This window comes from Schistocerca nitens, chromosome 9 (assembly GCF_023898315.1).
Source record: "Schistocerca nitens isolate TAMUIC-IGC-003100 chromosome 9, iqSchNite1.1, whole genome shotgun sequence".
NCBI lineage: Eukaryota > Metazoa > Arthropoda > Insecta > Orthoptera > Acrididae > Schistocerca > Schistocerca nitens.
In genome coordinates, this window is record NC_064622.1 from 432,786,993 (window position 1) to 432,801,310 (window position 14,318).

Below are 14,318 nucleotides of genomic sequence, written 5' to 3' on the forward strand. Positions count from 1 at the left end.
AGAATTTTAGAACATGTTTTTTGCTCGAGTATCATGTCGTTTTTGGAAACCCAGAATCTACTATGTAGGAATCAACATGGATTCCGGAAACAGCGATCGTGTGAGACCCAACTCGCGTTATTTGTTCATGAGACCCAGAAAATATTAGATACAGGCTCCCAGGTAGATGCTATTTTTCTTGACTTCCGGAAGGCGTTCGATACAGTTCCGCACTGTCGCCTGATAAACAAACTAAGAGCCTACGGAATATCAGACCAGCTGTGTGGCTGGATTGAAGATTTTTTAGCAAACAGAACACAGCATGTTGTTATCAATGGAGAGACGTCTACAGACGTTAAGGTAACCTCTGGCGTGCCACAGGGGAGTGTTATGGGACCATTGCTTTTCACAATATATATAAATGACCTAGTAGATAGTGTCGGAAGTTCCATGCGGCTTTTCGCGGATGATGCTGTAGTATACAGAGAAGTTGCAGCATTAGAAAATTGTAGCGAAATGCAGGAAGATCTGCAGCGGATAGGCACTTGGTGCAGGGAGTGGCAACTGTCCCTTAACATAGACAAATGTAATGTATTGCGAATACATAGAAAGAAGGATCCTTTATTGTATGAATATATGATAGCACAACAAACACTGGTAGCAGTTACTTCTGTAAAATATCTGGGAGTATGCGTGCGGATCGATTTGAAGTGGAATGATCATATAAAATTAATTGTTGGTAAGGCGGGTACCAGGTTGAGATTCATTGGGAGAGTGCTTAGAAAATGTAGTCCAGCAACAAAGGAGGTGGCTTACAAAACACTCGTTCGACCTATACTTGAGTATTGCTCATCAGTGTGGGATCCGTACCAGATCGGGTTGACGGAGGAGATAGAGAAGATCCAAAGAAGAGCGGCACGTTTCGTCACAGGGTTATTTGGTAACCGTGATAGCGTTACGGAGATGTTTAATAAACTCAAGTGGCAGACTCTGCAAGAGAGGCGCTCTGCATCGCGGTGTAGCTTGCTCGCCAGGTTTCGAGAGGGTGCGTTTCTGGATGAGGTATCGAGTATATTGCTTCCCCCTACTTATACCTCCTGAGGAGATCACGAATGTGAAATTAGAGAGATTAGAGCACGCACGGAGGCTTTCAGACAGTCGTCCTTCCCGCGAACCATACGTGACTGGAACAGGAAAGGGAGATAATGACAGTGGCACGTAAAGTGCCCTCCGCCACACACCGTTGGGTGGCTTGCGGAGTATGGATGTAGATGTAGATGTACTCAGAAAATATCCATGAACAACTTCAAAATTTTTTTCTGTGGAGCTCAGTTTTACTTTGTGTGTGTAAAGTGACTGTACTGTACACTACTAGCCATTAAAATTGCTACACCACGAAGATGACGTGCTACAGACATGAAATTTAACCAACAGGAAGAAGATGCTGTGATATGCAAATGATTAGCTTTTCAGAGCATACACACAAGGTTGGCGCTGGTGGCGACACCTACAACGTGCTGACATGAGGAATGTTTCCAACCGATTTCTCATACACAAACACCAGTTGACCAGTGTTGCTTGGTGAAACTTTGATGTGATGCCTCGTGTAAGGAGGAGAAATGCGTACCATCCTGTTCGACTTTCATAAAGGTCAGATTGTAGCCTATCGCGATGGGGGTTTATCGTATCGCGACATTGCTGCTCGCGATCCAATGACTGTGAGCAGAATATGGAATCGGTGGGTTCGGGAGGGTAATACGGAACGCCGTGCTGGATCTCAATGGCCTCGTATCACTAGCAGTCGGGATAACAGGCATCTTATCCACATGGCTGTAACGGATCGTGCAGGCATGTCTCGATCACTGAGTCAACAGACGGGGAAGTTTGCAAGACGACAACAATCTGCATGAACAATTCAATGACGTTTGCAGCAGCATGGACTATCAGCTTGGAAATCATGGCTCCAGTTACCCTTGATGCTGCATCACAGACAGGAGCGCCTGTGATGGTGTACTCAACGGCGAACCTGGATTCACGAATGCCAAAACGTCATTTTTTCGGATGAATCCAGGTGCCGTTTACAGCATCATGATGGTCGCATCCGTGTTTGGCGACATGACGGTGAACACACATTGGAAGCGTGTATTCGTCATCGCCATACTGGTATATCACCTGGTGTGATGTTATGAGGTGCCATTGGTTACAGGTCTCGGTCAGCTCTTGTTTGCATTGACGGCACTTTGAACAGTGGACATTACATTTCAGATGTGTTATGGCTCGTGGCTCTACCCTTCATTCGATCCCTGTGAAACCCTACATTTCAGCAGGATAATGCACGACCGCATGTTGCAGGTCCTGTACGGTCCTTTCTGGATACAGAAAATGTTCGACTGCTGCCCTGGCCAGCACATTATCCAGATCTCTCATCAATTAAAAACGTCTGGTCAATGGTGGCTGAGCAACTGGCTCGTCACAATACGCCAGTCACTACTCTTGCTAAACTGTGGTATTGTGTTGAAGCTGCATGGGCAGCTGTACCTGTACACGCCATCCAAGCTCTGTTTGACTCAATGCTCAGGTGTATGAAGGCTGTTATTACGGCCAGAGGTGGTTGTTCTGGGTACTGATTTCTCAGGATCTATGCACCCAAATTGCGTGAAAATTTAATCACATGTCAGTTCTAGTATAATATATTTGTCCATTGAATACCTGTTTATCATCTGCATTTCTTCTTGGTGTAGCAATTTTAATGGCCAGTAGTGTATCTTTATGGGCTCATAATTTCCCTGTTATTGTTCCTTTTGTTAGTGAATTGTGTTTATTTGCAGTTGACACATGAAAGAGTTCTTTGTATTTCCTCTCTTTATACATATTCCCAACTTGTGTGTAACTTTAGGTGACACACATTTAGGATTTTAAAATATTACACAGCATGTAGACAGTCACTTTCGGGTGGTGGAGTTTTAGTGTGTTCCTGGTATTTGTTTGAAGAAACTCTTATTAATCATCCAGCCCAATATATATATATATATATATATATATATATATATATATATATATATATATAATGTTTTTTTTTTTTTCAGTAGTTAACCTTTCCTCCAAACCTCTCTCCCAATCCGAAACCTCTGTCCTATCCAAAGGCCTCACCTTCAGCCCCACTCCCAGATTCAACCAAACAGCTCTCGTCAAAGATTTACTGTGCTACACTCGTACTCTCTGCTGAAAATATCACTTTGCCACGAAGAAAAATGATCCTAATCCTACTCCTAATGATCCAACTCCCCAAGACACCATCCAAATTGAACCCTGCCTGGAACAGTTCCGTCCTCCGTTGCAGCGGGACCCACTTCCTCTTCCTCAAAATCACCCTCTCCAAACCTTCCAGGAATTTCTGACTTCCAGCCTTGCATCTCAATCCTTCTTAAAAAAACCTTAATCCTACTCCCAACATCACCACTGCTGAAGCCCAGGCTATCCGTGATCTGAAGGCTGACCGATCCATCGTCATTCTTCCGGCGGACAAGGGTTCCACGGCCGTGGTACTTGATCGTCGGGAGTATGTGGCTGAGGGACTGCGTCAGCTTTCAGACAACACCACATACAAAGTTTGCCAAGGTAACCCCATTCCCGATGTCCAGGCGGAGCTTCAAGGAATCCTCAGAACCTTAGGCCCCCTGCAAAACCTTTCACCTGACTCCATCAACCTCCTGACCCCACCGACACCCCGCACCCCTACCTTCTACCTTCTTCCTAAAATCCACAAACCCAATCATCCCGGCCGCCCCATTGTAGCTGGTTACCAAGCCCCCACAGAACGTATCTCTGCCTATGTAGATCAACACCTTCAACCCATTACATGCAGTCTCCCATCCTTCATCAAAGACACCAACCACTTTCTCGAACGCCTGGAATCCTTACCCAATCTGTTACCCCTGGAAACCATCCTTGTAACCATTGATGCCACTTCCTTATACACAAATATTCCGCACGTCCAGGGCCTCGCTGCGATAGAGCATTTCCTTTCACGCCGATCACCTGCCACCCTACCTAAAACCTCTTTCCTCATCACCTTAGCCAGCTTCATCCTGACCCACAACTTCTTCACTTTTGAAGGCCAGACATACCAACAATTAAAGGGAACAGCCATGGGTACCAGGATGGCCCCCTCGTACGCCAACCTATTCATGGGTCACTTAGAGGAAGCCTTCTTGGTTACCCAGGCCTGCCAACCCAAAGTTTGGTACAGATTTATTGATGACATCTTCATGATCTGGACTCACAGTGAAGAAGAACTCCAGAATTTCCTCTCCAACCTCAACTCCTTTGGTTCCATCAGATTCACCTGGTCCTACTCCAAATCCCATGCCACTTTCCTTGACGTTGACCTCCACCTGTCCAATGGCCAGCTTCACACGTCCGTCCACATCAAACCCACCAACAAGCAACAGTACCTCCATTATGACAGCTGCCACCCATTCCACATCAAACGGTCCCTTCCCTACAGCCTAGGTCTTCGTGGCAAACGAATCTGCTCCAGTCCGGAATCCCTGAACCATTACACCAACAACCTGACAACAGCTTTCGCATCTCGCAACTACCCTCCCGACCTGGTACAGAAGCAAATAACCAGAGCCACTTCCTCATCCCCTCGAACCCAGAATCCCCCACAGAAGAACCACAAAAGTGCCCCACTTGTGACAGGATACTTTCCGGGACTGGACCAGACTCTGAATGTGGCTCTCCAGCAGGGATACGACTTCCTCAAATCCTGCCCTGAAATGAGATCCATCCTTCATGAAATCCTCCCCACTCCACCAAGAGTGTCTTTCCGCCGTCCACCTAACCTTCGTAACCTGTTAGTTCATCCCTATGAAATCCCCAAACCACCTTTCCTACCCTCTGGCTCCTATCCTTGTAACCGCCCCCGGTGTAAAACCTGTCCCATGCACCCTCCCACCACCACCTACTCCAGTCCTGTAACCCGGAAGGTGTACACGATCAAAGGCAGAGCCACATGTGAAAGCACCCACGTGATTTACCAACTGACCTGCCTACACTGTGATGCATTCTATGTGGGAATGACCAGCAACAAACTGTCCATTCGCATGAATGGACACAGGCAGACAGTGTTTGTTGGTAATCAGGATCACCCTGTGGCTAAACATGCCTTGGTGCACGGCCAGCACATCTTGGCACATTGTTACACCGTCTGGGTTATCTGGATACTTCCCACTAACACCAACCTGTCAGAACTCAGTAGATGGGAACTTGCCCTTCAGTATATCCTCTCTTCTCGTTATCCACCAGGCCTCAATCTCCGCTAATTTCAATTTGCCGCCGCTCATACCTCACCTGTCTTTCAACAACATCTTTGCCTCTTTACTTCCGCCCGACTGACATCTCTGCCCAAACTCTTGGCCTTTACAAATGTCTGCTTGTGTCTGTGTATGTGCGGATGGATATGTGATTGTGTGCGAGTGTATACCTGTCCTTTTTTCCTTTTTTCCCCCTAAGGTAAGTCTTTCCGCTCCCAGGATTGGAATGACTCCTTACCCTCTCCCTTAAAACCCACATCCTTTCGTCTTTCCCTCTCCTTCCCTCTTTCCTGATGAGGCAACAGTTTGTTGCGAAAGCTTGAATTCTGTGTGTATGTTTGTGTTTGTTTGTGTGTCTGTCGACCTGCCAGCACTTTCATTTGCTAAGTCACATCATCTTAGGGAAACATTCCACGTGGAAAAATATATCTAAAAAGAAAGATGATGAGACTTACCAAACAAAAGCGCTGGCAGGTCGATAGACACACAAACAAGCACAAACATACACACAAAATTCAAGCTTTCGCAACAAACTTGCCATTGCCAGTCTACATTTTATATCCTCTCTACTTCGACCATCATCAGTTATTTTGCTCCCCAAATAGAAAACTCCTTTACTACTTTCAGTGTCTCATTTCCTAATCTAATTCCCTCAGCATCACCCGATTTAATTTGACTACATTCCATTATCCTTGTTTTGCTTTTGTTGATGTTCATCTTATATCCTGCTTTCAAGACACTGTCCATTCCGTTCAACTACTCTTCCGTGTCCTTTGCTGTCTCTGACAGAATTGCATTGTCGTCGGCGAACCTCAAAGTTTTTATTTCTTCTCCATGGATTTTAATTCCTACTCCAAAGTTTTCTTTTGTTTCCTTTACTGCTTGCTCAATATGCAGATTGAATAACATCGGGGATAGGCTACAACCCTGTCTCACTCCCTTCCCAACAACTGCTTCCCTTTCATGCCCCTCAACTCTTATAACTGCTGTCTGGTTTCTGTACAAATTGCAAACAGTCTTTTGCTCCCTGTATATGACCCTTGCCACCTTCAGAATTTGAAAGAGAGTATTCCAGTCAACATTGTCGTAGGGTCAGTATTGCCTAATGTGTTCCAACATTTCTACAGAATCCAAACTGATCTTCCCCGATGTCGGCTTCTACTAGTTTTTCCATTTGTCTGTAAATAATTCGTGTTAGTATTTACCAGCCGTGGCTTATTAAACTGGTAGTTCGGTAATTTTCACATCTGTCAACACCTGCTTTCTTTGGGATTGGAATTATTATGTTTTTCTGAGGGTATTTTGCCTGTCTCATATATCTTGTTCACCAGATGGTAGAGTTTTGTCAGGGCTGGCTCTCCCGAAGCTGTCAGTAGTTCTAATGAAATGTTGTGTACTCCCGGGGCCTTGTTTCGACTTAGGTCTTTCAGAGCTCTGTTAAACTCTTCACACAGTATCATATCTCCCAATTCATCTTCATCTACGTCCTCTTCCATTTCCATAATATTGTCCTCAAATACAAATAGACCCTCTATATACTCCTTCCACCTTTCTGCTTTCCCTTCTTTGTTTAGAACTGGGTTTCCATCTGAGCTCTTGATATTCATACAAGTAGTCATTTACTGCATTTGTATATTTTCTCCTTTCATCAATAGATGATAGTTAATGAAATCACTTCACAAATTACGTGAGCGGTATATGTACTATATATTCAGTACTTTTGTGTTTTCTTGCATGATGCTAAAAGGTTATTCTGACTCGAAGGATGACATCACTGCCAGGATTGTTCCGGGTGATCAAAAAGTCAGTATAAATTTGAAAACTTAATAAACCACGGAATAATGTAGATAGAGAGGTACAAATTGACATACATGCTTGGAATGACATGGGGTTTTATTAGAACCAAAAAAATACAAAAGTTCAAAAAATGTCAGACAGTTGGCACTTCATGTGATCAGAATAGCAATAATTAGCATAACAAAGTAAGACAAAGCAAAGATGATGTTCTTTGCAGGAAAAGCTCAATATTTCCACCATCAGTCCTGAACAATAGTTGTAGTCGAGGGATAATGTTCTGAACAGCACTCTAAAGCATGTCCTTAGTTATGGTGAGGCATTGGCATCGGATGTTGTCTTTCAGCATCCCTAGCGATGTCGGTCGATCACGATACACTTGCGACTTCAGGTAACCCCAAAGCCAATAATCGCACGGACTGAGGTCTTGGATACCTGGGAGGCCAAGCATGACGAAAGTGGCGGCTGAGCACCCGATCATCACCAAACGACGCGCGCAAGAGATCTTTCACACGTCTAGCAGTATGGGGTGGAGCGTCATCCTGCATACGCATCATATGTTCCAGCAGTTTTGCTGTCCCGCGCCATCTGTCGGACATTTTGTGAACCTTCTTCTTCTTCTTCTTCTTCTTCTTCTTCTTCTTCTTTTTTTTTTTTTTTTTTTTTTTTTTTTTTTTTTTTTTTTTCCCCCCTAGTAATAAAACCCCATGTCATTCCAAGCATGTGTGTCAATTTTTACCTCTCTATCTACATTATTCTGTGGTTTATTAAGTTTTCAAATTTATACCGACTTTTTGATCACCCGGTATATTTGCCAAAAGTAGTGTTTATTTGCATCAGCTACAGCTGCTGAGCCATTTTTAAGTGAAGCCTCTACAACTAATTACATTGAACAGCAACTGGTTCTATAGAATTGAATGTGGAATTTCTTCATACAAATACTATCAATGAATCAAATGTTTCCTGAAATTTGTGTCATTGTGGTGACCATAATGACAGGAAAACCCATCTTTTTCAGCAATTTGTTATTGCTGTAAAAGTACAAATGTGTATCTTTTGTAGCTACAGTAAAGTAAGCAGTTTCACATTACAGTGCACCTGTGAACAGTGCAAAGTGAGAAGCTGTTGTGTAAGCCATGCTTTGCGCCCTCCCCAATATGCTGCCACATAACGAACACTTCTGGGAGACCTGCCATGTATGCTTAGATATGAAATAAATCCCATCTGCAAAAAACAAAAACAAAACTGAGTAGGTGAATGAATATGCAGGCAAATGGAGAAATCAGTGGAAAATCCAAGATGATATAATGACAATATTATGAAAAGGATAGACTACCATTCACCACATACAGCATATGTCGAGTCAGACAGGTACAATTAAGACTGTTATACATGTGACCTTACAGCCAAAAGGCCTTCATATAAAGTAGAAAACACACACGCACATTCTTGCACTCCCCCCCCCCCCTCCCTCCCAATCTCTCTCTCTCTCTCTCTCTCTCTCATGCGCGCCCACACACACACACACACACACACACAGACTGTATCTGGCCACTGAACCCATGCTTGATAGTTTTGCTTGTGTGACTGTGTGTGTGTTGTGCCTGTCTGCATCTCAGCGTCTCCTCCAAAATAGTAAACGCAACAGCATTCATTATTCTTACAAAATTCCCGAACCACCCTATTGTAGGATAAGTCATTTAAATGCACTGTTCGTATATTTTATAGTCCATATATTATGTACATATGGGAAAAACAAAAAAATCTGAGGAATTGAATTTGTGGCTGCAACAAATTTAGTGCCACCACAAAAAGTTTCTTTATGTACTGAATGTGCAGCAGTGTATGCTTATGATGACAACAACTTTAGGTATTTTTATTTACAGAATGTGGTAGCCCTTGTGATGATACTTGTCCGATGGGGAATACCTGATATGCCAGGTGATTTGCGTGACCAGATCCGCCGTGAGACATACATAACTAATGAGATCATCATAAGACAAGAGGCAATGAGGGCACGGGGTGACATACCAGAAGAGGGTGACTTGTTGTTGGGAGGAGGAACAGAAAATGATGATGATTCTGATGATGGGGATGGGCCAGCAACTGTTTTTTGGCACAAGATGACAGGTTCTGAATTGGACTTAGCAGGAGTTGGTTTGCCTACAGAGAACAATATTGGAATCGGACGGGGAACGTCGCAGTCGGGGCCTGTTGCTGTTTGAAGCCAGCTCCTGTGCACATACACTGCCTTTTTCCCATTGCTACTTATTAAAGAATATAATATATTCACATAATGAAACTTTTGAAAGGTAATGTAACCAAATTGTGGTAAATAAACCACTCAGTGAGTACAGTGACGAAAAAAGAGAATATATTTCATTTGTAAAGTTGTTAAAAGTTATAATGTATTGAAGGTGTTTTATGTGTTTTGATGTCTAAATTTGTATGTATTCCTGCCATAATATTTACTCCAAGTACAGAAGTTATTACAACATATTGCCCATATTTTAAATTTAAGTGTTTTTTGTAATAAATATCATCAACAATATTGTGATGAGAAGCTGCTAAGCAGAAACAATTCCATTCATATTTAATGTACAATATTTTATTAATGAGTTCATGCAATATTTTCAATCTCTGCATGAAATTTCAATTGCATTGGAAGGCTGTGACAGGTTGTGCAATATAGATGGAAAACTATTTTATCTCTTAACAGTTAAATATCCAGCTTTGTGTAGGATTGTTGTGCTAGTATTTTAAAAATAATGACACATTGTTTGGAACACTAGTGACAAATCACAAAGTGATATTAGTTCCTACTACACTAAGTGTAGTCAATTTTAACTCTTTGAATTAAAATAATACCAAGTATATTGTAATGTTAAAGCTTTACAGATGTTTTGACATTATTGGTGTTACATATCATACTTCATTTTGTATATTAGACTTGATCATATCAAGCAAAGAAAATTAAGCAGTTATGGCATGTTGTCAAGAATATTTTGTGCTTCCATGTCAATTATTGGTTGGTCAGAGCGTTTAATAGTATTATTTTGTATCACCAAGTACAGAAAAAAATACAGCACAGCCATAGGGAAAGTCCCATGGGTTGTATGTGCCACTGCCTTAGTTTTTGACATTGTGGCATACAAAATTGTATTACAGTATTACATCTCAGAACAGATTTGCACTTCTTTATCTGTTCAGTCATTGTTTGGCACACAATACATGCTATCAAAATAACTAAAAGAGATGTACCACACAAAACTGGCATGAAAAGAAATGGAATAAGAGGAAATTGCATTAGCTAGCACTGTTTGCACTGTTGCCCTTCTGTGCTATCAGCATAATCTATTATTGTGTGACACATTCTCTATGAGGTGCTTGACTTGTCCTCAAGGCTATTGCATTGCACTGTGTTTATGTGTGAGTTGCCCTGAGTGCTGTTCTGTGCCATGTGCTTCATGCATCATCTGATGGCATCAGGTTCCTGTCAGCATTCAGTATAGACTGATTCAGTTTTAGAGGAATATTCTTTGAAAAGAGCACTGTTTGTGTGGCCATTACCACAATGAAAATGAGTGTGTTACCTGTTTTTGTTCATCCGCCTTCTGTTCTTCCACTTAAACCTGTGTGTCATGATTGCCATTTCAGGAGATCTTGCCATACTATAATCCAAATGCTGTTACTCACATGTACATGGACAAACACAGTTGTGTGTGTGTGTGTGTGAGTGAGTGAGTGCGCGTGCGTGCGTGTCCTCAGAAACCAATATGAAAACCAGAAATATCGTAATACGTCTTGATTGAGATTGACACAATTCTAGTTGTCTACTGTAGGGACTCTTAATTTCTGCATGCACCACAATTCTAAGCATGTGGGAAAAGAACAGATTTCCTTGTCATGAATCAGCAGAAATCTACATACTTTGGAAACATAGTATTTCTGTCAACCTTTACCACCAAGAAACTGTTAAACTGCTGTTCTCGAATGCTGTTTTTATTGTGTGTTTCATAATTGTGCACAATAATACATGGTTCCCTGGTTCCTTGTCCGTTATTGGTGCTGGCTACACTACCTCTTTTTCAGTGCATGAAACATTATGTGCTTAGTTCAAAAGACAAAAAACAGATCCAATTTCAGGTCCCACATCATCTGTAGCAGCACTACATGAGTGAACAAGAGCTATCCTCCGCCTCCACCTCCTCCTCCTCCTCAATTTCCTCGCTTCTCTAATTCTCTCCCCATTACACTCTTATCCCAAGCTAGACAACACAGCAGTAAGGCAGTGGACGCTTTCAGGAAAGCAGTTGAAATCCCCATCCAGATTTTTCTTTGTATCCCCAAAATCAGATAAGGCAAAAGCCAGTATAGTCCCTTTGAAGACAACAGGTCCAGTTCCCTTCCCAGTCTGAACTGTTGTGTCATTTCAAATGCGTTCGGCATTAATCCATGATCTTCCTTCCTTTTGCACCCCTTAGAACCCTTGTGCTTTAAGGTGCTCAAATGTAAAGGACTGCAGGTGACATGCTTAACATTTTTCGCCAGTAAAACTATGACTAAAGGAGATGTGAGAGAGAAACATAAGCAGTCATGCTCTGGAAACTTTTCATGATTGGGCACTGAACCAATGTTTCAGACTATGGCTGTTTTGGTTTGTGCACTTCTAAATACGAAGTGTATTCAAGTTCTAAGGCCTTCGATTTTTTTTCTAATTAACTACTCGCCCAAAATCGATGAAATTGGCTTTACTTCTCGACGTAATCGCCCTGCAGACGTACACATTTTTCACAACGCTGACGCCATGATTCCATGGCAGCAGTGAAGGCTTCTTTAGGAGTCTGTTTTGACCGCTGGAAAATCGCTGAGGCAATAGCAGCACTGCTGGTTAATGTGCGGCCACGGAGTGTGTCTTTCATTGTTGGGAAAAGCCAAAAGTCACTAGGAGCCAGGTCAGGTGAGTAGGGAGCATGAGGAATCACTTCAAAGTTGTTATCACGAAGAAACTGTTGCGTAACGTTAGCTCGATGTGCAGGTGCGTTGCTTGGTGAAACAGCACACGCGCAGCCTTTCCCGGACGTTTTTGATGCAGTGCAGGAAGGAATTTGTTCTTCAAAACATTTTCGTAGGATGCACCTGTTACCGTAGTGCCCTTTGGAATGAAATGGGTAAGGATTACGCCCTCGCTGTCCCAGAACATGGACACCATTATTTTTTCAGCACTGGCGGTTACCAGAAATTTTTTTGGTGGCGGTGAATCTGTGTGCTTCCATTGAGCTGACTGGCGCTTTGTTTCTGGATTGAAAAATGGCATCCACGTCTCATCCATTGTCACAAGCGACGAAAAGAAAGTCCCATTCATGCTGTCGTTGCGCGTCAACATTGCTTGGCAACATGCCACACGGGCAGCCATGTGGTCGTCCGTCAGCATTCGTGGCACCCACCTGGATGACACTTTTAACATTTTCAGGTCGTCATGCAGGATTGTGTGCACAGAACCCACAGAAATGCCAACTCTGGAGGCGATCTGTTCAACAGTCATTCGGCGATCCCCCAAAACAAATCTCTCCACTTTCTCGATCATGTCGTCAGACCGGCTTGTGCGAGCCCAATGTTGTTTCGGTTTGTTGTCACACGATGTTCTGCCTTCATTAAACTGTCGCACCCACGAATGCACTTTCGACACATCCATAATTCCATCACCACATGTCTCCTTCAACTGTCGATGAATTTCAATTGGTTTCACACCCCGTAAATTCAGAAAACGAATGATTGCACGCTGTTCAAGTAAGGAAAATGTCGCCATTTTAAGTATTTAAAACAGTTCTCATTCTTGCCGCTGGCGGTAAAATTCCATCTGCCATACGGTGCTGCCATCTCTGGGACGTATTGACAATGAACGCGGCCTGATTTTAAAACAATGCGCATGTTTCTATGCCTTTCCAGTCTGGAGAAAAAAAATCGGAGGCCTTAGAACTTGAATACACCTCGTAACCTTTGCTTCCCCACAATATATTATTCCATTTGGCAGACCTAAAAGACAAATTCTCTTGAGGCAAACATTCAACACATCTTCATCAAAAGTTATCTTCTTACAAATTTCCTAGTAGTGAGATTCACGCCCTCAGATTCCGTAGTAAGGTGGTAAAGCATGGTGATGAAAAACTGAGCTAGGCACAGAAGCTGCATTTCTTCTCAGTGCGCAGTGCATTGGTATAGTGGTGCTTTTAAATATGCTGTGTGTAGGCATCTTCATCATACAAAGATAAATTGCACTAGAATTATAGGTTTCATGGCTGTGCAAATAGCATTTGTTATAATGCTTCTCAAACACAAAGAGCAGTGGCAGTGTCAATATAAACATACAGTATGTAGAGGGAATGAAATGACACAATTTTTTTTACTATATACGTGTGTGTGTGTGTGTGTGTGTGTGTGTGTGTGTGTGTGCGTGTGTTCATCTCTTTATTTGTAAAATTCTGTACTTAATGACTATTTTAGTAATCAAATGAAAAGTAAATTTTCTGAGAAATGGATGTGTGAGCAAGAGTTGTAACAAAACAAAGAGTAAAAACTATGGACTGATAAAGCAATAAAATATTGGAAGAATATTAAACCATTGTTTTTTTAATGTAATTGATATGCATTTTCATTCCTTTGTGCTGCTTTCCTGTTCCATGAAAATGAAGTTGACGTGTATTGTGTTCTGTAAAATCAGCCTGTTTTCCTTTTGATATATAAAATGACAAAAAAGAAATTGTTGTGACCAAATATTTTAGAAGAAATCAACTACTGAAAGAGTGAAGGCAACTGCTTAGTGCATAGTAGGTGCACTATCCACTTGAGAGAAGTTTGGCACATAAACAAAAATATAAACACTGTAGCTCTGCTTATGTATTTGCATTCCTCTTCAAACTGTATACTGTTTCAGCTCATGTCTCTCAGATTTTGTGTGCACTGTGTGTGCACATGCACATTTATATTCTTCGCATTGAAAGTTAATGGCATGGGTTTGACAATAATCAATCATGCATCAATGATGTTTTTTCACCTCTGCCCATACTACCGCAGTCCTGTGTCGTCCAACTTCAGCAGTGTAAAGAATAACAAATAACATCATCCTTACAATAAAGAACTACCCATTCTTGGATGCTATCTCAATGTTAAAAGAAAGCCAATTGGCATGTATCATTGATAGCCAGTTCATCTTGAACTCACTTTGTG

General features: G+C 42.2%; 1 protein-coding gene across 2 annotated transcripts in view; it reads left to right on the forward strand.

Annotated features, from left to right (window-relative positions):
* LOC126204458 (anoctamin-1-like) overlaps positions 1–13,710 on the forward strand; it is a 126,144-nt gene extending 112,434 nt beyond the window's left edge. For both annotated transcript variants that reach the window (XM_049938843.1, XM_049938844.1), the window contains one exon: positions 8,978–13,710. In XM_049938843.1, the coding sequence (XP_049794800.1) occupies positions 8,978–9,316 (339 nt within the window). In that variant the 3' untranslated portion in view covers positions 9,317–13,710. The remainder of the gene's footprint in view (positions 1–8,977) is intronic.
* Positions 13,711–14,318: the final 608 nt, after the last annotated feature.